The sequence below is a fragment of the Mizuhopecten yessoensis genome, unplaced genomic scaffold (assembly GCF_002113885.1).
Source record: "Mizuhopecten yessoensis strain PY_sf001 unplaced genomic scaffold, ASM211388v2 scaffold6383, whole genome shotgun sequence".
Taxonomy (NCBI): Eukaryota; Metazoa; Mollusca; class Bivalvia; order Pectinida; family Pectinidae; genus Mizuhopecten; species Mizuhopecten yessoensis.
Window position 1 is genome coordinate 943,145 of NW_018406522.1, and position 26,708 is coordinate 969,852.

Here is a 26,708-nt window from a genome sequence, read left to right on the forward strand (position 1 = left end):
TATTTGTGTGTATAATTGTAGGTTACATATTTGCAATGTGAAACACTATCATGTGTAAATGCAGCTCCTGTGGTTAGTAGGTCTCCCTGTTTACATACACGTAAACAAAATTAAAGACGTCAGCTCTATTAGTAAATAAAACGCCATTTACCTTGATATTATAAGTGTTATAACAGAGTAGATATACATAAACAAAAAGAACACAAACATCAGAGTAGTAAATGTAGAATTGGTTGCAATTACAGCCGTAAATACCACAATTTACTTATCTTTTTTTTTCTCTTTTACTTTTTCCCCGTTTAAACACCCTCAGATAAACCAAATAACCAAAGACACTGTTTCATATCAATAAAGTGAGAGAAAAAATAATCAAAAATGTTTTCAAATAGGTACATCTATGGGTCGTCAGTCTTACTGTTAGAGTAACCCTGGTCAATTAGGACGTAGTGTTATTTGCCAATTGTGACAACAGTTCGTTAATTGTTTCCGTTAGATGTGTGTAGCCTTACAGAAATGGTGAACATTGCAAAATAAAACGACTTCGTTTCCATAAAAAAATGTCTTCCACCAATTGGTAAAATGTATAAATAAAAACAAAACGTAAAGATTCGACCAGAATGATTGAAAATGCAAATTTTACATTGAACCTTCACGCAAGGATTGAATTGCATCTTTTACTATTAACATTGATGATAAGCGCAACAACAGTTCCGTTTTAACATATTTTGCAAGATGCGCAACTGTGCAGCAAGGGAATTGTGTTTCAGTAACTGTGTTGCATACCATCGTAAATACTTCAATACATTTTACTGTAACTCATTATTTTTTTGTTCTTTCCAATTTTCGTTATGAAACTAATTAAGAGTGTCTAAATATGCATGTCAAGAAAAGAAAAGAAACGCATTCATGTTTTGTTCTAAAATGTTTAATTTCGTATAATGAATACAATGAAGCTGAATACCAACAATGATGTAACTGAGATCGCTGTCGTAATATACATGGGAAACATATGTCAAAATAGATGTGTTATGATTGAAAACAGCCCAAAAAATTAGGCACATGTATTTTTGTTGACAAAAGAAAAGTCTATAATAGTTTTCTAAGGGTGATTCTTACTTCTTGTTTCCGGAGCAGCAATATGTACGATATCTCGTATTCAAAACTTTAAATATACTTCCTAACCTGTATGTCCTCCAGTGTGTTGTTATGTTTTTTTTATGTTATCAACATCAAATTACTTCTTAAAAGTCACTAACTAAATGTAAAGGAAAACGCGTCGTAAAATGTTCATACATAAATGAGATAACATTTGATATGGAATATGGTTGTAATACTGTTTAGATGCACATTAAATTTTTTGTGCAAGCGGAGTGAATAATATTCCTTCGAGTAAAACTCTCCTTAATCTAGACAGTACCAGGCTCTTTTCATTTAGTCGTTCCTGCACTTTTAATGGTGTGACGTCATTGGCAAATCAGTGAGAAATATAAATTCAATATTGCAATCTTCTGCTGCAAACTACCACAGTCCAAATTAGCGAGGTTACATATTAAGATATTAAATATAATCAACTACCAGCGATCACTTTTAAAATATGGTGCCCTTTTCCCTGGATTATTAGAGTATTGGCATATACTTTACATGTTTTGCAGGGAATATTAAAGTCTTGTACATTTAATAGGCAATTTTTTGTTTAAAAGTCTATAAAGAAGATTCTTCCATCAAATGGAAACTGTAATAGAAAATTGAAGTGTTGCTTAACGTCTGAAATTTACTAAACTGATCTCGCACAATGCATTATCCAGTGATGCAATAAATTAACGTTTGTCTCCCCCACTTGTTCGTGGAGTAGATCCTCACGACAAGCATTAAACACACACCCTACTGCGTTAATGCAGTCAAGATGCTGTACCTATTTACATAACGCTAGGATAGAAAGGCACTGAGGAAAAGGCATTCAGCAGACACTCTTTCACAAACGCATTTAATAACGTAGAATTAGTCATACTATTTCCAACTCTACTAAATCATGTAAAAATAGTCTAACGAAATAGGTCGAACTGCGTCGGACGATGAACTGTAATTCTTTGCTTATCATTAGTCATAAAACGGCTTCCATCTTCAGTGAGATTGGGGAAAGCGAACACTATTCTATAGGTTCTGTTTTTGATTAACCAGGTCTATAAAAAGATAGAAACATTGTTCACCGTTGTTATATATAAGTTTTGGATTATCTCGCAGAATTGTGTTTCATGTATATTCACTTTATAAAGTAACTGAAACATGAATGCATTCTGAATAAATGAAATGCGAACATTCACTTGTTTTCAAATCGAACAAACCAGAATGAAAATGTTCTCATTACTATTTATGTATGTTATTAAGAATACAACACATGTATCTACATTATTTTTTACAATAGGGACCACAGAACCATTCAAAATAGATTTCGGCTTACCCTGTAAACAAATACAATAATATACTGCTATTGGGCAATTTTATGACACACCCTAATCTTTAAAACGACCCGGCCTATTAGGTACACTTGTAATTGTGTATGTCACGCCTCTTCAAAAGGGGTGGGACCTGACAAGCCGCTTAAAAGGGAATGGTATATTAAACACCATTATTGGGAAGGGACTAAGACTTTGATATTTTATGTAACAGGTTTAGTTTTTAAATTCTATTTTGTGCACTGAGAAAATATTGGTTATGGACGAATTGGGGTGTGGTAAGGTGATATGGGGCTGAGAAAGGTTGCGATGGGGCGGCGGAAGGGTCGGTGTGGGTAGTATTTGGTTATGTGGTCCCATTTAATATTGTTTTATATATGCACGACCAAACTAGCACTTCGTTTCGCACCAACCTAACCACACACACAAGCACACGTACATATGTACAAAAACCAACGGAGACAATTAGAAAACAAATAAAACTTTCTGAATAATATTACGATATATGTAATTGTATCACAGACAAAATCGTTCATTCATTGAAACAATCTGATATTACATTAATATCGCGGTGTAATAACTCTATAGAGTAAATTTATACTATTTGATATATTCTGAATTTATATGAAATAACTTTAATCAGTAAAATGATACTGAGGGAATGCAAAATAACGCAAATATTTGTATACTTGTTAAAATACAAATGTTAAGAAAATAAATGAAAAGGATATGTGGTTTTACAACAGTTTGATAACGAAATAGTAGGCGAGGGATTAAACGAGCTTTGAAACCGACGCTACAAATGTAGTGAGTTACGGATGGTAATTGATAAAATTCAAACATTCAGACAAATAATGCCAACTTTCCTATCCTTAAAAAAGCTACAAAACCATCCATAGGGTTGGTTAATTAGGAACGGCTATCATTATTTATACTTCCTCCGACAAAGTTACCATGAATAACAGTGACATAGCTTTTTCGTGTCGTTTCTGTAATCAGTCCAGATTCCCACATGCACATGTTCCACGTTTTTGATACCTCGTCCCTTCTTTCTGGTGTTTATCTCTCGTTGACTCACTTTATGTGATAGTGTATCTTGCGCAAGAATAGGTCCTTTACATCAGCGTTCCTTGTCCGCGATGCTCTTAGATTTAGGGGAGAGGACTATTGGTTTTATATAATAGCTATATTTTCAATTATAGTACAATGTATATCAGTTCTATCTTCTTGTAATATGACGTATATGTACATGTAATTGTTCTGTTTCACTGTGTCTTGATAAAGGAGCGGATCGCTCCGAAAATTTGACAACCTAAACTTATCCACACTGTTGGAATTACTTCTTTGCCCCATATTACTTGGTAACAGATACATGTATAACATTAACTTGTTTGAAGCTTTACACATGAAAGTTGTCTTGTCGGAAAAATAACTGCAGTATTAAAAGTAACATTTCACACCAAACAAAAATGGAAAACAAATCCTCTGCATAAACTATCATAGCTAAATTAACGCTAATAACATAAAATATAATATGATATAAATAAAAAATCAACATAATAAATAAAATTTGGCATCAATATATTAAAAACACTATAAACTCTGATAATTTAATCTATTGAATCCACGTTCACATACTGCAAATATAGTATGAACAAGTTAAATATTTGTTCCATTGTAAAGTATATACCCAGGTTTATAGATACCGTTATTATGGAGTTTTGCCATGTGAAAGTTATTTTAGAGCAGCAAGATTTAAAATATTATCATAAAATATGTATTTCTGGTTGGAAAAGATAAGGTATTTTATATTGTATAGGATTTCACTTAACATAAAAAAATGTTAGGCGTGTAACGTGTGAATCTACCCTAGGATTCGTAGAATCACTAAAGTGGCGAATTATTAAACTAAGCGATTGATTTAAATAAAAATGTACAATTTGCAATTTTACATTGAAAAATGAGGAAATTTGTTGAACACAAGTATAACTTTGGATGAATGGCAAGTACAGCCACTCCAAGCTGCTACCTGTGTCAGAAAGCATATAATCACGTGATGGACATACATATGAGGTTAAATATTAACCAATAAACAACCAAAGCTCGTTACCGTATTATACCGTTATCAAATTCATAACAGGACTTTCGACAGGAAAACAACATATTCATATGTTTAATTCTTTTTTTCTCTCTCCATAAATTAGAAACAAAATCATGAACTCAGTTGTATTTGCTAATATTATAAGTCGCGAATTGGCGAAAATGTTTACAGTTGCAAACATATTAAAAAGCAGATATTAGACATAAAAAAAAATCAAATTCAATGATGCACCAGGTTATGTAAGAAAAGTAAAACGATAATTGTTGGTTTGAGCATCTATAGTCGTTTAACGCGTTTTGGTTCGTAAACAAAGAGGAGTTGCTGCCAAGAAAGTGAAAGTTCAGCAGTAGGTAGGAGAGTCCAACCTTCACATATACAATTTCTAAAATATAAGGGGAATTCCGCACTCAACCAATGTAGGTCCTTCAACCCGTTTTCGCTAATTGTATTCTGGATAGGGATTATTAAATATATTTTTTATCAATTCAAGAATGCCACTGATGCTAGCTACTATCATTATTTATATTCTAAGTGTATGGGTTTTATCAGTTGTAATAATCTTCTCGAATGATATATACAGTGCTGGTTCAATTACGATATATACAATGAGGTCATAAAAATCAAAGATCACGTGTATTATTAAACGCCTGTCATACATTGCTATGCTCCTCTACTGAATTTCTCTGTTTTGCTATTTTTTCTTTGAAATTTATGTAAAGCAGTTTGATGAGTTCTGAAGCGATCACATCATTCGCATTGTTACTAACTGCGCGTAACACAAACACTCCGTCTTGTTGTAGATAGGATTCTACAAACTTCCTCACAACTTTCTTGTCCAGTTCTGATTTCTTGTACATGTCATTTAATCGGAGATATTTCCGTAGATAAGACCTTCGATGTTGAGGGAAGATGACAGCGTAAATGTTAATGACAAATGAAAATGCCGATAATGCGGCAACTAACACGATCCAAAACCACATGAAGATGAAGATTTTCTCGTTGAAGAGATTTATCGGCAGTACACACTGAACTGTCCAGCGTTGCAGATTGGTCATCTGTCGAATCTCAAAGTCACACAAGGTCACACGTGGAAAACGTGGAGAATAAGTCCAGTCATCCCCACTTACAAGATTGGTTAACACCTCAAACCCGTAAACGTTATAGCTCGTGCCCAAAAACGCGTTCAGCAGGAAAAGCTGTCCTACCGCATTACCGAGGTACAGCAGTTTTACCGCCATCACTGCGGTCACCAGGTAGTTACCATAGTGACGTCCACACAGGAAGCAACAGACCTGACCGACCCTCTGACGGAATCTGACACACATTCCTGCTCTGAACTGAGTGACCCCTTCCATCCACTGGTCAAGATATTTGACGATGTAAGATAACTTCTTTTCTCTATCCTCCGGGTTAGCATACTGTGTTTCTTTTGCCAGCGTACAAAGACGATCCAAACTGATACCGGAAGCGGCCGAAAATACTTTAAAGACCATCCGGGGGAGTTTGAAAAGAAGCGCCATGGTGAGTAAGATCATTGGAATCCACTGGTAATAAGTCAGCTCCTTCTGGCGGCGTCCCTCAAGTTCAACCGGGATCTGATGCTGCATCGGGATGTAATACGTATTTGAAACCCAGCAGACGAAATTAGTATACTCCACCCGATTTTCTGTGAAGTCTGCTGGGCACCAACACTCAATGGGGTCCCCCACGTATTGATTAGTACTCACTATAACAGTAAATATTATCAGTATTATCACTGTGTAATAGTGACTTAAGCGGTCGATAAAGTCGTCATCATACACTGACTTGAGTCCTATGGTATGTCCGACTGTCCCGAGTACATGGTCGAGCCTGGGAAAGAGAAATAATAACAAGGCATTAAAAATTTTAAAAAAATCCTAATATGATTTGAATTGAAAAGGAGTTATTTATGGAAATATATTATATCTTATTTTCTGTAAAACATGTACTCAAGTTTCTAAGATTTATTTTGTTAAATTTTGTTTATATTTTTCTCGTGTATCTTATTAAGAATTCTAATCCTTTAATTTCAGGGGACATTTCATTTAATGTTCTGTATTATACAATAGCAATGCAATATAATCAGTAGGAAGAACACAACCAGATTTTCATTATTACAACTTCATATTATTTATAGCATATTTTTCGTTAACAAATGCATATTAGCAAAATGAAAGTATAATTCCTAGGCCATGAAAATACAGATTAGTACGAAAGTAGCACTTCAATTTAGTATGAAAGGTTCCAGTACTGATAAGCTCATTTTGATACCATCTGTACTTTGAACGTTCCCTAATGCGACACACCTGCCTGGTCTAGAGTTAGCTTTCTCCCAACTTTCATATGTGTGTCTCCCGTTTTAGCCGGGAAATACCAGCTTGTCACCCCCTAAGGGGAGATAGCCTCGTGCCGATTAGCACGTGTTCAAATGGGACGTCATTAAAATGCGTCATCGGTAATTGTGACGTCATCAAAAGTGAATGACGATATCCATACAGTGTACCCAACACGTGTCTTTGTTTACTTACATGGCAGACTACTGTTGGTTGAGCTGTGACTAAACTAATAGGATAAGAGAAAAATAATCTTCCCCTACATGGAGGGAGTAACAGAGAAATCTCCAACCCTCGGGGTATTTTTTTTGGTTGTCTAACCCTCGGCAGAGCCTCGGGTTGGACAACCAACAAATTTCACCCCTCGGGTTGGAGATTTCTCTGTCACACCCTCAAAGTAGGGGAAGATTCTATTAATCTACTAAGTAACGTCAACTGGCTCGAATTGGACCTGACATCCCTGTTCATGTTTATTGCATCAAAGTTAAAGTCGGCAAACACATTTTGAGTATTATGTTGTAAGTATTAAGATATGCTTTAAAAATTGAAATGTAAGGAGTAACGGCTTAAACGCATTAACCCCTGAAGACACATTAAACTCTTCCAATTCAAATGTTGGAATAGTTCATTTTGAAATTACAGGGGTGAATGGGTTAAATGTTAATTCCATTGTTATTGAAATATAGGTGTAGGCGGGTTCGTTTGTAGTGAATTCATTAATGTAATGGGGATATATATAGCAATCTGCCTGCAAAGTACTGTTTCTAAAGAAAATGTTGATATTCACGTTTCCTGATATATACTTTTACATGTAGTATCATTGAAGATGAAGTCGACAAACATTGTCATTTGACATCATAATTCAAATATTGGAAGTAAGGTCCAGTGTGTTACCCAGCAGTGGGTTATAATAAGTCTGTATTAACCCCTGGATCTATCCAACGAGTATGGAGATGAGAAACATAAAGTGGCTGGGATTAAAAACAGGGATAAACTACGTACCAGTCCACCATCTTGTGTCCTACCACTGTGTAACAGGTGTGCTATCCATTCGACTCTACGATCAGATATGACCCTAATGTGGTCACTCTTGAAATGTTGACTGATAAAAGCTGATACATTATCATTTATATTTGCTGTTTGTTACAAAATAGTATCTCTTGCAATATACCTATACATATATGCGTTAATGTTTCATTTATAACGTATTGTATTGAATTACCTAATGCAATGTTAACGTGGGTAAATTGAAGATAATTGTAGGGTTGTGTATGATCAATTAGCACTGACTTTCTGGTATATACGAGTATTAAGTATTACAAAGAACAATTCACGTCGCCTATCCTTACTTACAGTTCTTACTGTTTATTCGAACGTATTTAATCACAAATTCAAACTCTTACTTAAAATATACTGTTTTAAGTACAATGTATCTGTATGGGATAGTTTGATTAACCCTTCAGAAAAACGAAAACGTATTTGAAAGGTATCTGGAGGAACGCCACAATCATCGATGCACGATGACCTGCTTTTCAAGGAGTATACAAACGATACATATTTCTTAGATCTCAATCGTCTCAGTTGGGCTCAATAAGAAAAACAAAGGATATATTCCTCTTTCAGTGATATTTACAAAACAACATACCTACAAAGATCTATTTATAGAATTGAGGTAGAAAAAAACAGTAATTAGTTTTATGCTTACAGTGAAGAACGTAATGTAACATATGGTATTACGTAGGTTGCGACCCCCTGTAGTTCCCTAGCCAGGTCTGAATTAGTTGTATAATGTTTTGGTGGTGTAACTCTGTTATCCCACTCTAAAGATCACGATATTATAAATGTACAAAGCTGATGGGAACTTACAGTAAATATGCTATCAGACATATTTCAACAAGATTTAAATATCTCTTTTTTGGTTCACTGGACAACTTCGAATATTTTGCGAAATTTACGACGAAAGTACTCACGACTATAAATAATTTATAATAGCGAATTGACTAAGATTATCTCATGGTAAGTACGTGTTCACAAGATCGTGAACAATATAAAAAAAATACTGGTATAGTTAATATTAAACATATTTTGAAGTAGTACAAAGGAATTTGGGCAAACAATGTGGTGCTATATTAAAACTAGTCTCTGTAGGCGGCCATATCTCATTAAAACCTCCGCCCAGTGCTTTAAGAGTGCCGCAGATCTACTGGCGCCTGTCTCAAGTGATGTAGTGCTTCATTATAACTTGTCAAAGTGATGGGTGGCTGTAATGGGGTACACAAAGTTTACTTAGACGGGGAAGAGTATAAAGGTTTAATGCTAGAAACAAGTATGGCGATGCTACTATATGATAGTGAGCTTTTAATATGACCACTTGGTATGGCTTGGGACAAAATGGCGACAAGTGTTATGATCAATTCATCACCTATGTGTAGTGCAGAAGTTAGGTAAGATGTGACAAAAACTTTAACCATGGGATTCGAACCAGATTAATTGTCCTTAGTTTGTGTATTGTCATCAATACACCAAAATTGATTTGTTTACACAATTTCATTAACATTTGAACTATTGGCTTTTCTATTCAGCCCTTTTTATTCAACCTTCACTCAGTTGTACAATGTGGTGTGACATTTTAAGATCTTAATGTATTGATTGGTTTTTGAAACTACCATGCGTTTCCTGTACCGTCGAGTTGTATTGACGAGCCTGTGTGACTACTGTGTGGTATTGTATAATATCTTTATACTGGTGGGCTGTTAAGATTACCGTGTAGACCCTGTATGACCCAATAGTGTTTAGCCGTTAATACTACCAGGTGATCCCTGTACGACCTATGTATGTTGATGGACTGTTAATACTACCGTGTGGACCCTGTATGACCAAATGTCGTTGAGCCGTTAATACTACCAGGTGATCCCTGTACGACCTATGTATGTTGATGGAGTGTTAAGACTAACATGTGGACCCTGTATGACCCAATAGTGTTGAGCCATTAATGATACCAGGTGGTCCCTGTACGACCTATGTATGTTGATGGAGTGTTAAGACTAACATGTGGACCCTGTATGACCCAATAGTGTTGAGCCGTTAATACTACCAGGTGATCCCTGTACGACCTATGTATGTTGATGGACTGTTAAGATTACCGTGTGGACCCTGTATGACCCAATAGTGTTGAGCCATTAATGATACCAGGTGATCCCTGTACGACCTATGTATGTTGATGGACTGTTAATACTACCGTGTGGACCCTGTATGACCAAATGTCGTTGAGCCGTTAATACTACCAGGTGATCCCTGTACGACCTATGTATGTTGATGGACTGTTAAGACTAACATGTGGATCCTGTATGACCCAAAAGTGTTGAGCCGTTAATACTACCAGGTGATCCCTTTACGACCCATGTATGTTGATAGACTGTTAAGACTAACATTTGGACCCTGTATGACCCAATAATGTTGAGCCGTTAATACTACCAGGTGATCACTTTACGACCCATGTATGTTGATAGACTGTTAAGACTACCGTGTGGACCCTGTATGACCCAATAGTGTTGAGCCGTTAATACTACCAGGTGATCCCTTTACGACCCATGTATGTTGATGGACTGTTAATACTACCGTGTGAACCCTGTATGACCCAATAGTGTTGAGCCGTTAATACTACCAGGTGATCCCTGTACGACCTATGTATGTTGATGGACTGTTAAGACTACCGTGTGGACCCTGTATGACCCAATAGTGTTGAGCCGTTAATTCTACCAGGTGATCCCTGTACGACCTATGCATGTTGATGGACTGTTAAGACTAACATGTGGACCCTGTATGACCCAATAGTGTTGACCCGTTAATACTACCAGGTGATCCTTGTACGACCTATGTATGTTGATGGACTGTTAAGACTACCGTGTAGACCCTGTATGACCCAATAGTGTTGAGCCGTTAATACTACCAGGTTGTCCCTGTACGACCTTTGTAGGTTTATGAACTGTTAAGACTACCGTGTAGACCCTGTATGACCCAATAGTGTTGAGCCGTTAATACTACCAGGTGGTCCCTGTACGACCTATGTATGTTGATGGACTTTTAAGACTAACATGTGGACCCTGTATGACCCAATAGTGTTGAGCCGTAAATACTACCAGGTGGTCCCTGTACGACCTATGTATGTTGATGGACTGTTAAGACTAACATGTAGACCCTGTATGACCCAATAGTGTTGAGCCGTAAATACTACCAGGTGGTCCCTGTACGACCTATGTATGTTGATGGACTGTTAAGACTAACATGTAGACCCTGTATGACCCAATAGTGTTGAGCCGTAAATACTACCAGGTGGTCCCTGTACGACCTATGTATGTTGATGGACTGTTAAGACTAACATGTAGACCCTGTATGACCCAATAGTGTTGAGCTGTTAAGACTAACACGTGAGCCCTGCACGACCTAAAGATGTGAATAAGCTGTTAGGACTATAGTGTGGTCTTGGTATGACTCAATTGTGTTGACGGTACATAAACACTGTCCTATGGTCCTTGTATGACCATACTGTGTCGATGGACTGTTCAGACTATCGTGTGGCGTATATGACCAAATTGTTTTGTTCAGTAGTAAACACTATACATTGTCTTTATTTTGCTGACGGTCCTTTAATACTTTCGTGGGGCCCTTTATGGTCATAGTCCGTTGACCGGCCGCTTAGACTACCTTGTATTGGCACATTATGTCAATTGTGCCATTAACATGGCTGTTTGGACCCGGAATTTCATAATTGTGTTGATGGGGCGTTAAGAATATTGTGAATCTGCCGATAAGACTACCGTATTGTCCCGCATCCCGTAATTGTTTAGATAGACAGTTAAAACTACCGTATGCCTATTCCGGCTTTGCGTATTGCAGAGTTATCTTCTCTTGGGGTCTGGTATTGATTGTTACGTCATTGGTTTGTGTGATAAAATGACATTGTTTTCTCAAAAATTGATGACGTAACTCTCACAAACAAGTGACGTAACAATCAATACCTGCTCCCAAGAGAAGATAACTCTGCAATACGCAAAGACGGAATATCATAGTATAGCATCTCACGACTAGTTACGGCACTGCAATGCTTCCCTTTATACAACACAGCAAAAATTTCGCTATGACAAAATTTTGGTGATGACGGCATCACTTTTCGGTAAACAGGATATTGAACAGTTCGCAATAAAGGCGATAACGTTGTGCATACACATAACACAAGGAGAATATGAATCACGAAGATCAATGGTAACAAACATGGTAAATGATACCGGTTTCTCTAAGTAGCACAAGTAAACGTCTGCCCGGTAGACATCTGTTATCATTGGTGTGTGGTAGAAGCGGCATTCCCACAGAAAGTGATAACACCTGGCTCCCGTGAGGACTGGTGTTTGTAAATGTATTTATAGCGTTCACAAACGTCGGACATCTTGTAACTATTTGTGTTTAACGTTACAATAGGTTCAACGAAAACGTTAAGGATGTCTCATATGTCCTTATTCCGATTTGTGTGTTATCCGTGTGTTAAATATCACTAGCAATGCTCAGCTAAAAAACAAACAAACAAACAAATATACAAAATAAAACTAAGCGTAAGCAACTCCTCTTTATTAGGGCGATATGCAACGTTAATTAATAATGCTACATGTTGACCATTTTATGTTGTTTATTATTATTATCTAGATATCGACTGATGTTACAAGCAGTTTGTAGTTTGTTATCCTTAGCATTAATCCTGATAACGCCCGTATTACATCAAACGCTGGCATATTGGGGATCCCAGCGTTATCTATAACAACATGTAACCTTACAAACGCGTCATCGGCTAAATATCATGTACTTACTTGTAGCTTAGTAACAAATCGATAATTAATATGAACTAATTAATGACGTTTCTGTTGTATAATATGTGATCGAGTAGGTATTCTATACACTTTTATGATGACTGCATATTTAAATTAATGTCATTGAGAAAATCTTATTGGAATGAATGCAATGATATCAACGCAGTGTCTTATTGTTAAAATTATGGCTGTTTTTGTTCATCAGCAGTAGTTCATGCAGTCTGTTTACTTATTTTCATTTTATAAAAGCAAGCAAAAAATATCAAAACAAAAATCAACGAAGGTAAGTGTTTTCTATTTTGTTATTCAAAAGTACTGGATTACTGGGGGAATGTTTTGAGGCTATTAAGTGCAAGTATAAAAATCAATACGGCCAAAGTTTAGTGTTATGTGTTAGTCATACATGTAACGCTGAAAAAGGATCCTCGATAACCCACTTTGAATCAAGATAGTAAGGTCATGAGGTGGCAAGGTTATATTGTAAATCTGTCCCTAAAGGCGCTGGTTGTGGGGGACAAACTGATAACTGATGTAAGAATGAACGATGATCAACTGTATTCCAGGAAAGTTCTACCTTATCCAGTTATTGACATCGAGTCATGTTTAAAACCTATGATTTTATGTTTGTTTATCGGTGTTATATAAATAAGCCATAAACTACACTGGTAAAGTTCCTAGAAACACGGCACCACCAAGCTCGTACTTTGTCACACCAAACATTTCGGAGTATTACAGATACCAGATATGTATTTCAAAAATAATAAAATAAAATACGTCCTTAAATTGCTGAATTCACCATCCTTCTAGAAAGAATTCTGATCATATCATCCAGATTATTTCATATTCACCTCATCACAAATGGGAAATCATTATAAAAACTCAGCAGGTTAAAACAAGTTTCGATTTAGGTAAAAAAAACACTTATGAACACTTATGTAATATAAAAAAGAACGCTACGTCTTAATATCCCCTCCCCATCCCCGAGAATTCAACCAATCCCCACCCTCCATAAGTATCGTGAATAAATCAGTCTTTAACGTTAAGATAGCTCATAGTACAACTTTTTTCACATAAACTACACTGTACATTATACCTGCACAAACATCGAAAATCAACAACACTGATATATATATATTATAACCTACAAGGTCAGGGTGGAATCGAACGCTATCTAAATGTATTGCTTGTTACAATGACCCCGTGTAGTTAGGCCGCCAAAAACAATATGTTACACAGGGAGCGCTATGTTCACTTAACAGAATGTAACCTCTGGTACAAGCCACCCTAGCGATGTAATCAATCTACCGGTTCTTGGCTGTGCCTCGTGCTCTTACTCCAGAGTAATTAAGGCATTTAGTATCACCTTGTTTTTTCCCCACAGTCGATGTTTCCTTTTCTAACATTTACATCAGAAATGGTCTACATATATCAATGGTTTACTGGGGTATAAGTTCAATGTGCTGGGAAAGTAAACGTTAAATACGCCAACCTGTAAAACCTATTTCATCGTCGAATAGAATACATGTGTAATATTTGGTTTAATGAATCAGTAATTATGTGAATAGAGATTATAGAGAACATGATTTTAAGAACATCTTGTTATATATTACGTAACGTTATATTTCCATCTGTCGTATCCATGGCAATGCCGACATGATGGTACACTTGATAAAATACTTCTGCCCAACTTCTTGTAGGTCAAGTAACGTTTCCATATTGCTTTAAGTTTATTCAACAGGAGAGAGAAAAATACAACTGGGAACAGACCAAGATTCGAACCAAGTGTTTTAATCTCTAGACAGACACTCTTTAATCATCTGGGCTACAAGTACCTGATCGCCGTTATTACTCGCTATTTTCACACTGTTCTATTATGTTAATATTTTATTGAAATTTTACTGGAGTTTAATCTCAAACTGTTCGGCCTCCCTTGGATAAATCTGCAACCTATATCTGAGACTAATATTGAAAAAATGTCAAAAGTTAAACTTAAAAATAACTACTTTTCAGGAACTGTATCAAGCAGAAAAGTGATGAGACCCCATCTTTACACGATGTAGGAATATTTATTGCATCAATTACAAGAACTGTAATATTTTGTAGCTAAGTGAAAATTTTAAGGGTCACCTCAATTACACTTCTCTAAATAGACCTTACTAAACGCATTCCATAAAGTTCCAGAAATGCTGAAGATAACAATTTCTTAAATTAGATACACGTCACCACTACATATAATATTACGATGAGCGTTTTATTTACGTCGCCACGTTTATCTACATGTATATAGATACTGTGCTATCCTACTCTCGTTTAAACAGAAACCTTATCATGTTACGATATCAAAACCAATAGTGTGACTAAGATAACACTGAAATGCCTTTGACATGAAGGTCGTGAAGTGTAATGATCCTCCAACTTTATGACTTGCACTGGGATTTCCTGTTTAGATTGTGTAGGGTGTCGTGTGCTAAAAATACGAACAGGTAATTTTCAATGCCGTTGCTATTTATAACGACACCTCAGCACACTTTTTTTACATCTTTTCTACAACAATGAGTCTGTCAGCATATTGGAATGCATATGTAACAAACGAGTTGTTTTATGACTGTGTTCTCTATTACACAGTCCGTGTAGTTCGCAGTGACATTAAAAATACATCTACGGCCAGCTTATACAGTGTTGCATTCGACAGTCAGTTGCTCAAAATACAGTGGTTTAAAATGTTGTTTCCATTCGTACAGTATAAACATGATTCATTAAAAATATACATTAACAAATAAACCAATGGAATTGACAAGAGAATGGCTAAAGCGTAGATGTCTTGCTACATTGAGATAATTTATTAGATGCCTGACATTCACATTTTTCAATAAAATGACAAGTAATTAAAAAATACACAAACCTTAAGTAAATTAAATTCATTTAGAAGCTTTAGTGTAGCAGCGCCCCCTATAGAATGTGTTTTGTGAAGTAGTATCGGAGATTTTGCCTAATATCAGATATAACCCAAGAAAGTGGTTCCGCTATAGGTTACATTAACCCTAAGTAAGTTGTAGCATTGTATATATATAGTATAGATAACAGTATCTGATTGGGTAGATTGTTCCGCAAAGGGGAGATAATTCACGGTAATTATTTGTTGCCTATTAACACTAATATATCTTTGTCACGGAACAAGTGTCACAGAAACCTTTGAACTCGCGATATTATCGCAGTATTTAAACATTTATTATTTAACCATTAAACTACACACGAGATTCAGCACTATCGTAGCAGAGACATCGCATACGTTTGTAAAATAGATTAATACACTTTAAGTAATTGATATATATGTATCAATGTATAATGTATATGTATAAGTGTTAAACGTTCCAGTTTATTGACAACACAATGGTTATTGAAGTGCGACGGTACAATGGTATCATTTGATTAAAATGTTGTGACATTTTTGGGAAAACCTCATGGTCATGTAATCTCATAAATCAAAGGGTGCTACGATCAATGTCTGTCCTAATTTAGATTCCCGACTTGTTTGGCCCCTAGAACTACCGATGAGTCCTGGAAGGACGAATCATGTGTGTGATGCAGCATCTATTACCAAATTTGAAAGGTGCAGTTACCTGTGTGTGAATCCTTCATTTTACAATACCATGGCAACCCTATGGCAATCTTAATTAGTTATATTGTTATCATAGCAAGTGACAAACAAGGACTTTTGACGTAATAGTTTCTGGATAACAAATAATAAAATTCGGTCACTAAATTCAATTAGAATATATTTATTATACTTTTGTGAAAAGTCTGTAATGTCGGGTTGAAGGTAAGGGTAGTAGAATGTACTATTTAATCAATGGTGCATGCGCCAGACAGGTATATCTGATAGTGTTAGATTTGACGCACAGTGTTCAAAGAGCCAACAGTTATTGACTAGGTTATCTCAAAGTGGCCTATATTCTGAATAAATCGACCCTGGATCAGGCTGTCGAGATCTCTATGTTACCCACTTTGTAGATATCTAAAAATAAACATTAGCTCAAGTATCTGGCATTTAGTAAGAAGAACAATACAGGTAAATGAATTCGTCAAAATAGAGTTTACTTTATTAAACTAGAATCAGATATTGCATTTGTATGTCTCCGTCTACTGTAAAGCCCTGGAAGCTATGCTATTAGCTATTTTTACATTAATGTTATGTAAAATATTGATTATAATTTGTTATAGAATAACATGTTAATTTTGTTTTGTGTTTTACGTCCTATAATAAACAGCTATGGTCATTTAAGGACGTGCCATGTATCCGTGTTGGAGGAAAGCCGGAGTTCATTGAGAAAAACCACACGACCTACGGCCAGTACCTTGCGACTCCCGCGACCCAGTGGTGGATGGCTTGCTGTACATAAATGTAACAGAATGTCAGACGCCTTAACCAATTGGCCACCGCGGGCCCTAACAGATTTATTAATACAACAAATAATATATCAGATCAAGCACTAATATTTATGATTACAATGTATCCTATGTTTGTTGTGCCAGTTATACTACTACACTAAGCTTAAATAGGAAACTGAACATGAATGGCATTTTTAAGTATTTTGTTTAAATAACATAAGGATAAATACCAGGTCATTAATCCAGATTAATCTACACTTACCTCAAATGTTTCCGTTCTCAATATCGTATGAGTAATATACCACTTGTATAATATAGAAAACGTTGGCTGTTAAACCAACCTGCCAAAAAAGCTACTTATCAACTTTAGGAGTGTCCATTTTTAGTTGAAGATGGCTACATTTGAGTCAAGAAGTGTTTAAGAATTATACATAAGCAATAATAGGTCGAGATATATATATTGCCATGTCATCTGCAAATAAAAATTGAATTATTTTCCCGTTTATTACAAGGACATTATTCAGTCACAAGTTTTAGTTCTCCTTCGGCCGTTAAATAAATTCTCACGAATAGTTGTGGGATCGCACAACGTTACACGATGTGCGATGTGCGCACGATGGAAACTGTGCGATAAAATATATGATGATCATTTTATGTTTCCATGGATAGTTTTCTATTTTGCCTTATTGACGACTATTCAAATATGCCTAGGAAACACTAACATAGCAATTTTGATGCATGAAAACGAGAGGTTTATGTTAGATTAATGTATTTGTATGAAACAGATGCATTTTCTATATTATTTATAAGGAGAAAAGCATGTGAAATGTTTCAGAGACAATCCTAGCAGTTCTACGCGGAAATATAAATCCCACAAAACATAAGTTAGTAACAGTATTTGCTTACACATACATATGCCAAGTCACTGAAGGTGACTCAGGATTTGACCCGCGGTAAGCTTGTGTTTACCTTAGAACTTACTGTCTTATGAATAGGGGGGTACGCTGCTATTGTGTCACAGTGAAACTTTTTATTATCATAAGGGTTATTCGAGGTTGAAAATTGTGTATTCAATTGATATCCTCGTAGGTTATGATTAAGTATAAATGAAAGCCATATTTAAAAGTAAGTTGTAAAGTAAATATAGTTTATAGAGAATGCCTGGCCTACTATTGTGTCAGAGGGGGGACTCAATGGGACCTGGCGTATTTCTTTACAAAACCTCACTGGGTTACTAAATGTCAACAGCCACTTGCTACCAGAATTGTCCTTTACCAGATTAGTGTTTCGAAATACTTGAAACTTGTCAAATCTGTGAATCTGTCACAAGTACTCATCAGGTAAGAAAACAACCAGATATACATGTGACATATAGACTGTAACCTCTTTTAATTTAGGTTTCATGCCAGTAACAATGCTTGTCTGAACTAAGAAAATCATTGGTCACTTATCAAATTTTGAATAGAATAGGGTTATCAAGCAAGACTCATCTTTTGGTAGAAGAAAATAGTCATAAAGAACAGGTTCAGACATCGTTAAAGGGACATTTTAAAGAGTTTATGATCTTTTCAATGTTAAGCAATTGGACTGTCAATCTTAACATAAATATCGAATAGTTCTAAAAAGGTACAAGCCATCCCGTGCAGGAAACAATTTATAGAAATACGAGGTAAGGGAGCATCTTTTTTCCAAAACTTAGTTTTTCGATGCAGAAAGTCGAATAAAGTAGGCGTTTTACTACACCGTTTGGCCACTAAAGTAAGCAACCTGGAAGGCTATTACATGTATTTAGTTAACCATTTCAGATGTTCCTTCAATTGTGGTCGTCTTTGTTTAAAAAACATGTTGTCAAATATCTTGGATGAAATAAGCGGAAATGAATAATTTTGTATGTCAAATAAACATTGTGTACAAATGGGTGTACAGGATGTATAGCATATACCTATATATCTATATAACCTACCGGTTTAAACTGTGTGATATATCATCAGAGCGAGGTAATAAACGGGTGTTTAATTGTGGCTCAGATGGTAGGTTGTTTCTACCCGGGGAACAATGTCCACTAAATGTGGCACAACGAATGATACTAGTTAAACAATAAATGCTAAATGTAGCGGTAAGACAACTAATGCTGGTCGTAACACCATGATCGTTAAACCATCAGGTGGAACAAGTTTTCAAAAACTCTTTAATTAAATGCTGTATATGGTTAACCACTATCAATTCTGAACATTGCGGGGGCTGTATTTGATTGTAACTTTTAAAAAGAGTTCTGAAAAAAAGTGATAGGTTATATAGAATAAAAAAAATATTAGTTGATATGTTTGATTGTGTCCTGTTGATCAAGATAAAATTGAATATTTTTGATCTGTCAAAATGCAAGAACATGTCGTACCCCCATACTATATCCCCATTTTCGTTTGAATTATAAATAGCCACTACGTGTTGTATCGAATTCATTTTAAAATTTGATAAAGCGTTTTATGATAAATTATGACTTAAGCTTAAGAAAAGTAAGAACAGAAAAAACAACCGAGAACCATAGAGCTAGGCCATAGTTTGGAGGAACTTGAATTCATCTGTAGTCAAAGTGACTATAACAAGCCTTATTATAAATATGAAGATAACAGTGAAGAGGTTTACCTTTTCATATCAAACAAAACAGTAGTCATTGTAGGTGTGTTTTCTTTAAATATAACCTGCAATAACCTTGGATCAACGATATCATGATGTGAGGAAATAAGATTTTAAAATAATCCTACATACATTTTATTTTGTAATAAATAATTTATACTTAACGTTTACACGTTCACGTTGCAGTGTTAATCATACTGAACGATTTGAGATGACAGTTTCCTGGGTCGGACGTGAAATATCATAGCGGGTACCACATGTGGTGTAAAATACACTTTCATTTCCGGTGCACGTGATGTCACTTCCGAATTATTGGCGAGGATTTATAATTTCTTTCAGTTTGCTTTAATGTAGCTAATGTGTTTGTGTTTTGGTAGTTTTATATCAACCTTTATATTTCAGTTCCAACACACTGTGGGGTTTATCATATTCACTCAATAACAGCATGCACGTGTCTATGTATTAGTGGTGGGTACCTTGTTATTTCTCGTTAGTATGCTCTTTTGTTCAAAACTGAAAGAATTATAACAAAGAACTAGTTTGAAAAAAAAGATAATTGGAAATGGTAATTGACTTAAACAAGAATTGGGACACACGTAATCTGTGATATTATCGCAATCCGGATTAATCAAGGCGACATTGTATAATACTATCAAACACGTTTCATTGAAACAAACAAAAACATTAATTCCAAACAGGACCTAAGTATGACATGATTTGTTTAGGGTTTCGAGCAGATGTTCACATGACAAAAAAATGTTAATGTCGCCCACGGGAGGATAAACTTTCCGCTTCAGAAATGCCATTGTGTCTGTTTATTTGAAATTATGTTTATCAAGAGGAAAACACAACAGATAACTGGTATACCTATCGACATTTTTGAAATTGTCCTTCTGAGATGTGAACCCATTGTTGATGGCAGTTTGCTAGGTGTTTCTTTGTCGCTGAAATTGTTTTTTTAGTTAGTGCGAGTTAGTTTATGATTCATGTATCTGTATCGGTAAACATATTTTCATTGTTTTGTAACAAAAGTAAAGCACAATGTCTCAACTGTTATTATCACTTTTATTTTTATTATCACCTTACCATAATATTGAAATTGGCCTTTGTTCGTGTTTGTTTATAACATATATGTCTGCATCGTTACATTTGTTTGGTAAATAAGGAAAACACAATAACAGGGACATGTGGTTAGTTGAACGTAAACAATGGCCAACATAGAATTTATGTTAAGACGTTTGTGCATTACATTGTAGGTATGAAATTCTAATTGTAAGCTGTTAGTTTGCAAATTTGTTTCGTTTAGATGATTTGTATGGTTTTACAATAGCTGGTATCATATGGAGCTGGTTATTTTACTGATGGCAGGACTGCAGAACATCATACGACAGTGTCCACTAGTGGTGGACTACAAATCAGCTAGGGTCATAGGGTGTCTGTATGTTCTATTGATGGAGCTATGCAACACCTAAGATCGTGTGAAGACGGTGTCCGATGATGATGGACTATATGAAAGCTAAGGGCGTGCAACGTTTGAGGTATACTGATTATGGGTTATAAAAAAGATAAGGTCGTACGACGATAGGGTCAAATGATGATGGGCCATACAACTGCTAGGATCATTTGACGAATGTGCCCACTGATTATGGCCTATACAAAGACAAGGGTCGTACGTCGATAGTGTCCAATGATTATGGACTATACAAAGACAAGGGTCGTACGTCGATAGTGTCCAATGAGTATGGCATATACAAAGACAAGGGTCGTACGTCGATAGTGTCCAATGATTATGGACTATACAAAGACAAGGGTCGTACGTCGATAGTGTCCAATGATTATGGACTATACAAAGACAAGGGTCGTACGTCGATAGTGTCCAATGAGTATGGCCTATACAAAGACAAGGGTCGTACGTCGATAGTGTCCAATGAGTATGGGCTATAAAAAGGCTAATATCATACGACGAAAGTGCCCAATGATTATTGATTATGCAAAGGCGAAGGTCGTACAACGAATAGGGCCAACTTACGATAGTGTTCCTTAATTTGTTTGTGATGATGCATCGTCTAAGTAAATGTTTTCCTCAGTTCCAAAGTATGTTTATATGTTTTAAGGTCGATGTGTTTTAGGATAATACTTTGTAATATGTCTGTATGTGAACAATGTAAACATATGTAACATGAATTGGTCCCTTTCCTTACCCGAGACTAGATCACAGAGCATGAGGTTGTTCAGGATTCAAGGAGAACATGTCAGTGCTTCATACAACATGTGTCAAAATGTTCGACTCTGAAAGTGTTTCCTATCATGTAGGAAGATGTTAATAGCTAAATGTAAAGACCATTTCGTACACTGACAGAGGGTTCACCTTCGGCTTAATTGTTAGTAGTCCTAACCAAAAGGAATCTCACCTCAACTTTCTGCGCGAATGAATAAGTGTTACTGTGGAGACGGGAAATGTGTTTTAAACCAAACAGTAGCAAAACAGTTTCTTAATTTTCAATTTAGCATCTTACCAACACAACCTGTAATGAATTGTTTTCATAATGTTGCTGAGCAACGGGATTGCTGGTGTAGTTTTGATTAGGCAGAGTCTATGTTCTTTAGGGCGAAAAGATAAGTTTGGGACGGTAGACTAACATAATTAATTCCATAATATATAGGAATGTATACCTGCAAGTTGTTTCGTTGTCGATTTTATTGATAATATTCGCCATTGTTAGGTTTTGGAAGTTTAATTATGTTTCTGTTTCCTGTGTTTGCTGTTAGTTCCTCTATTCATAATTACACTGATGCATAACACATGTGCATATGCGCGTGTATGTTGAACTTACATTCTGTTTCTTCTATGTGTGTTTCGGGAGCATCTATATCAACGTTACATCTCGCTGCACTAGGAGAAGATTTGACACACATTGTTTAGGAATTATGTCAGATTTGTTACCGGCCCTTGTTTATGAAGCGTTCCGTTACAAAGGGAATTCCTTGATTTAAGCTTTGTTTCAACATGAAAGCATAATTATAGTTATTAATCAAAACAAATTTTCCTTCCAGTTTCAGTAATGCCTCTCTAAAGCTGAGGAATATTCTGAAGGAAAGTTCATGATACAGGGCATGTTCATACAAAATCTAGATATTTACTGTAGACAAACATATAACATATTAACGCGGGAGCTATAAAGCTGTAATTTGTGGTCTGTACACTGACTGCTTCACAACCCGAGTTCATGTTAAGGGCGTATGCTACATTATTATGTTTTAAACTTGCTTTTCCTATCCATTTTATGTTGTATGCTGGTTTTAACTGAATTGTTTACCACACGAATGCCACACGCTGATGTTATTAATGACATATTTAATTTATTTATAATGGCATTTGAAGATTATTAGAAAGTGTTAACAGGGTGTCTGTTCAGGGGAGATAACTCTCACACAAGCCACATTTTAACATAGTTCACATATAAGGATATTTAAGGACGTATGCTACATTACATCGATATGTACAATGTATCTCTTTTCAAAAAGTGTTCTCAAACAAAGTATCTATACAAATATGATATAATATGGTTAACCACTATGAAATGTTGTCTTCGATTAATACAAATTGGTTATTAGAACAAGTTAAAATTAAGGGAGATGACTCTTACACAATACTACGTCAAGGTAACATACAACCTTAAGTGTTTTGACTATGAAATATTATTATAGCTATGCAAGTGAGGGGGGGGGGGGGGGGGNACATTACGGTTCGTTCTGATAGAAATGCTCCACAAATGTGTAGAGCTTATCTCAGGAGTGCGTGTTGTGGTGGAAATGGACGCATTATTTTTAGTAAAACCCCGTCTTTTTCCAGTTCTTGCATTCTGTGTGTTATTGGTAATTACATTATCGGCTGTGTCGGACTAATTAGTTCATACAGTATATAACTACTCCCTGTGCATGAGTGTCAGAGAATTTTTACATTCTCATCCGTGATATATGATATTGTCAGAAACATGCGGAGGAGAGACATCTGGCGGGGTCTGTGCTGGGGAAGACCCCAGGACTCGACGAGGGGGTCACACGACTCGAAGCATTGGCAGCTTCATGTGTACTTCTACTTTTAATTTCCATCTTTTATTATCATGATTTCTTTTTGTTTTAACAAATCCTACCCATGATAACATTCAAAAGGATCGTAGCACGACGATAAATAAAAAAACTATTTGTATGTTAGTGATAATTTTCTAGTAGGAATTATAAATTGTTTATAAACCTTGGTAGGAGAATATGAAGCATTGAGAATGCACTAAGGGTCTGAGAGTGGCTCTGTGTCTCCGGTATTACAACAATGTCGTAGCTATTCCTTTCTAGTCGTGTGTCCGTTCTTCGGTATATCATGCGCGTGCTATTTCTAAACATACCCCGAGTCGCGTGGCTCCAGTTGGATACGGCGTTGTTTTGTAAACGGGTTTGATAACGGGGACAGCTGTAGATTCAAGTGTAGGATTTTTAACATGACTCGACGAAAGAGAAAGTAAACGGGCGTTGTAACATGGCATTGTACTAATATTATATGTACCGCAATTTCACGGCAAACTAGGAAACTTAATAGTACATGTTCTGTATAAGTATGCTGCTAAATTGATTTTTATTTTTTATTAACTTAGTAACATACATGTGAGGTACAACATCACATATGTTTTGTAGACATGTTCAGTTATACGGTAGCAGTTTGTTTAAATTGTGTTTTTGAAGAAATGATTGTTGTGAAAAGTATAGAAACAATGTCCTTATTTGTAACATTATATGTTTTAAAGCTATATGTTAAAAATAACCATCGCCCTACTCTTTAGAATGTTGTTAGTTTAAACTTTAAATTGTATTGAAATTGACAATATATGAAGCATACAAAGGCGTTTAACGTTCGCATGATTGGACCCCGTACGTGCTGTAACGATAGTTGTACAAGCAGGTAAACAGCGGGTTAGGTTTTTGGGTTTTGTTAGTAAATACACACGTTTTGTTAGTGTCCAGTCTAGTCACTGCTGACCATATACGTACCAATCGAACACTGTCATAGAACTGCCAGTCTCCACACATAGTCCGTTTCCCATGTTGGCTGGTTTGGCTTGGAACCACCAACAAATCCAAAAATATTAAAACTCTCGTAGACTTTAAGTCTACTACTGACGCTCTGAAACGTTAGTAAGTGACGCTCAGATATTACTCTCCTTATGGGAAAGTATTCTTCAAAACACTCTTATCGAATAACTGATATTCAAACTTTCGTCAAAGAAATGTTTTTCTTTTTCCAGTAACAAATCCAAGAATACGTTCCAGGGCTAATCTGGAGCTGGTACCTGACCGGCCATGTTGGAAACGGTTCGTAAGTAGCTAGCTGAAACACCGGTATGGGCCTGTCTGTATAGTCGCTGTCACAGAACACACAGAGCAAAACCGTCCCTATACCAAGTATATACTTACGGTAATTTGGACTAAGGCCAACTTCTTTATAATTATTTTTTTTATAATTTTGTCAATTTAAATCCCTCACCGCTTGTACCTTTAAAAAGACTTAGAGATTTAATACGGTTCGGAGAGCTCACAGTGGAAACAATTGAACAGGCTACGTCGTATTTAACCACGTACACATACTCGAAATGTCAACCCCTACTTTGACTTCGAGGTCAGATCTCGTGAATAGATATATAATATACTTAGACGGCATGTGATCTAGAACTTAACGATATTAAAGACTTCTCGTATTTAAAGATCTCGCCCGTTTTCGATCACTGATCATGTCTGTGACGTAAGCGCCATGTAAACTGTGTTTACCCCTGTGTGTATTATAGAGAGACACCAGTGGGTCTGTGCACACACAGGAAATCTACAGGTATATATATGCATAAGGCAGCAAAGGGAAAACGCAACTTAACGAAAGTAACGCACACGATTCCCCTGGTGCTTAATGAAGTAAGCTCCTAAGATATGTTTAGTTACGTGTGTGAAGTAAAGTACTTCCGGTTGACATTGTGGAACCCTGGGGGGAAATCAACAGTGTCACCGCGCAATAAATCCATATGACATCAGATGTCTATATCAAAAGACGTAGGCGTAATGTCATATTGTGTGCTTTCATTATTTAAATGAGTGGGATAAATATGTCATCTAATCTATTTGTGATCTACGTGATCTCGGAATTCTTGAGTCATTCCTACAATCTATACTTTGTACAAGTGGGAAAAATAAAAAAACTATTAATTAAGTATACCCGGCGATATGATTGAATACGATTAAATATCTATGTCACTTGTGCAAATTTATGATCGTTGCCTTTTTAGCATTCCTCATTATATATCATTCGTATTAATTGGTCAGCGTGGAATTACTAGCATTTATCTCTGAAAATGAAATTTGATTTTGTAAATGATATCATTCATTCATAGATTGATTTCTACCACAATCATTTATTCATATACCATTTACATTTGTAGAATTGGATAGATTGTCAGTATTTTAAACCGACTGGTACATATTACACATTTTTTTCCATTAAAATGCGTTCACGCGAATTCTACTTGCGTTTGCGAAATACAAAGATTCAATGGAGCCGGTCAATGTGTGCTCTCGCCCTTTGTGACACCTTGAGGCGCTGGCGTTTTTCCTCCGGATACTGAGGTATATGTGTCGTTCGTATCATACACTAAGTTATTGAGCGACAGTTTTTTTCTTTAACTCATTTGGTAGATCGTCAGACTAGTAAACCAAAGGTCCCGGGTTCGAGCCTTAGCAGAGACGATAACAAATATTGACCTTTGTTTAATATAACTTGACCTCCGTTACTTTGGCGCACACTGGGCAGACATAAATGTACAGTACATAAAGTGGTTAACCGTGTTCTCATAAGCTTCTCTCTTGTACCCCCGAACACATTTTC

General features: G+C 36.0%; 1 protein-coding gene across 1 annotated transcript; it reads right to left on the reverse strand.

Moving 5' to 3' along the window:
- Positions 1 to 3,767: 3,767 nt before the first annotated feature.
- LOC110452098 (innexin unc-9-like) lies at positions 3,768 to 25,711 on the reverse strand. Its single transcript, XM_021500421.1, has 2 exons — positions 24,833 to 25,711; positions 3,768 to 6,405 (listed from the first exon to the last, which is right to left on the reverse strand). Exons 1-2 carry the CDS (start codon positions 24,883 to 24,885, stop codon positions 5,205 to 5,207), a joined length of 1,254 nt encoding a protein of 417 aa, XP_021356096.1. The 5' UTR covers positions 24,886 to 25,711; the 3' UTR covers positions 3,768 to 5,204.
- Between the last annotated feature and the right edge of the window lie 997 nt (positions 25,712 to 26,708).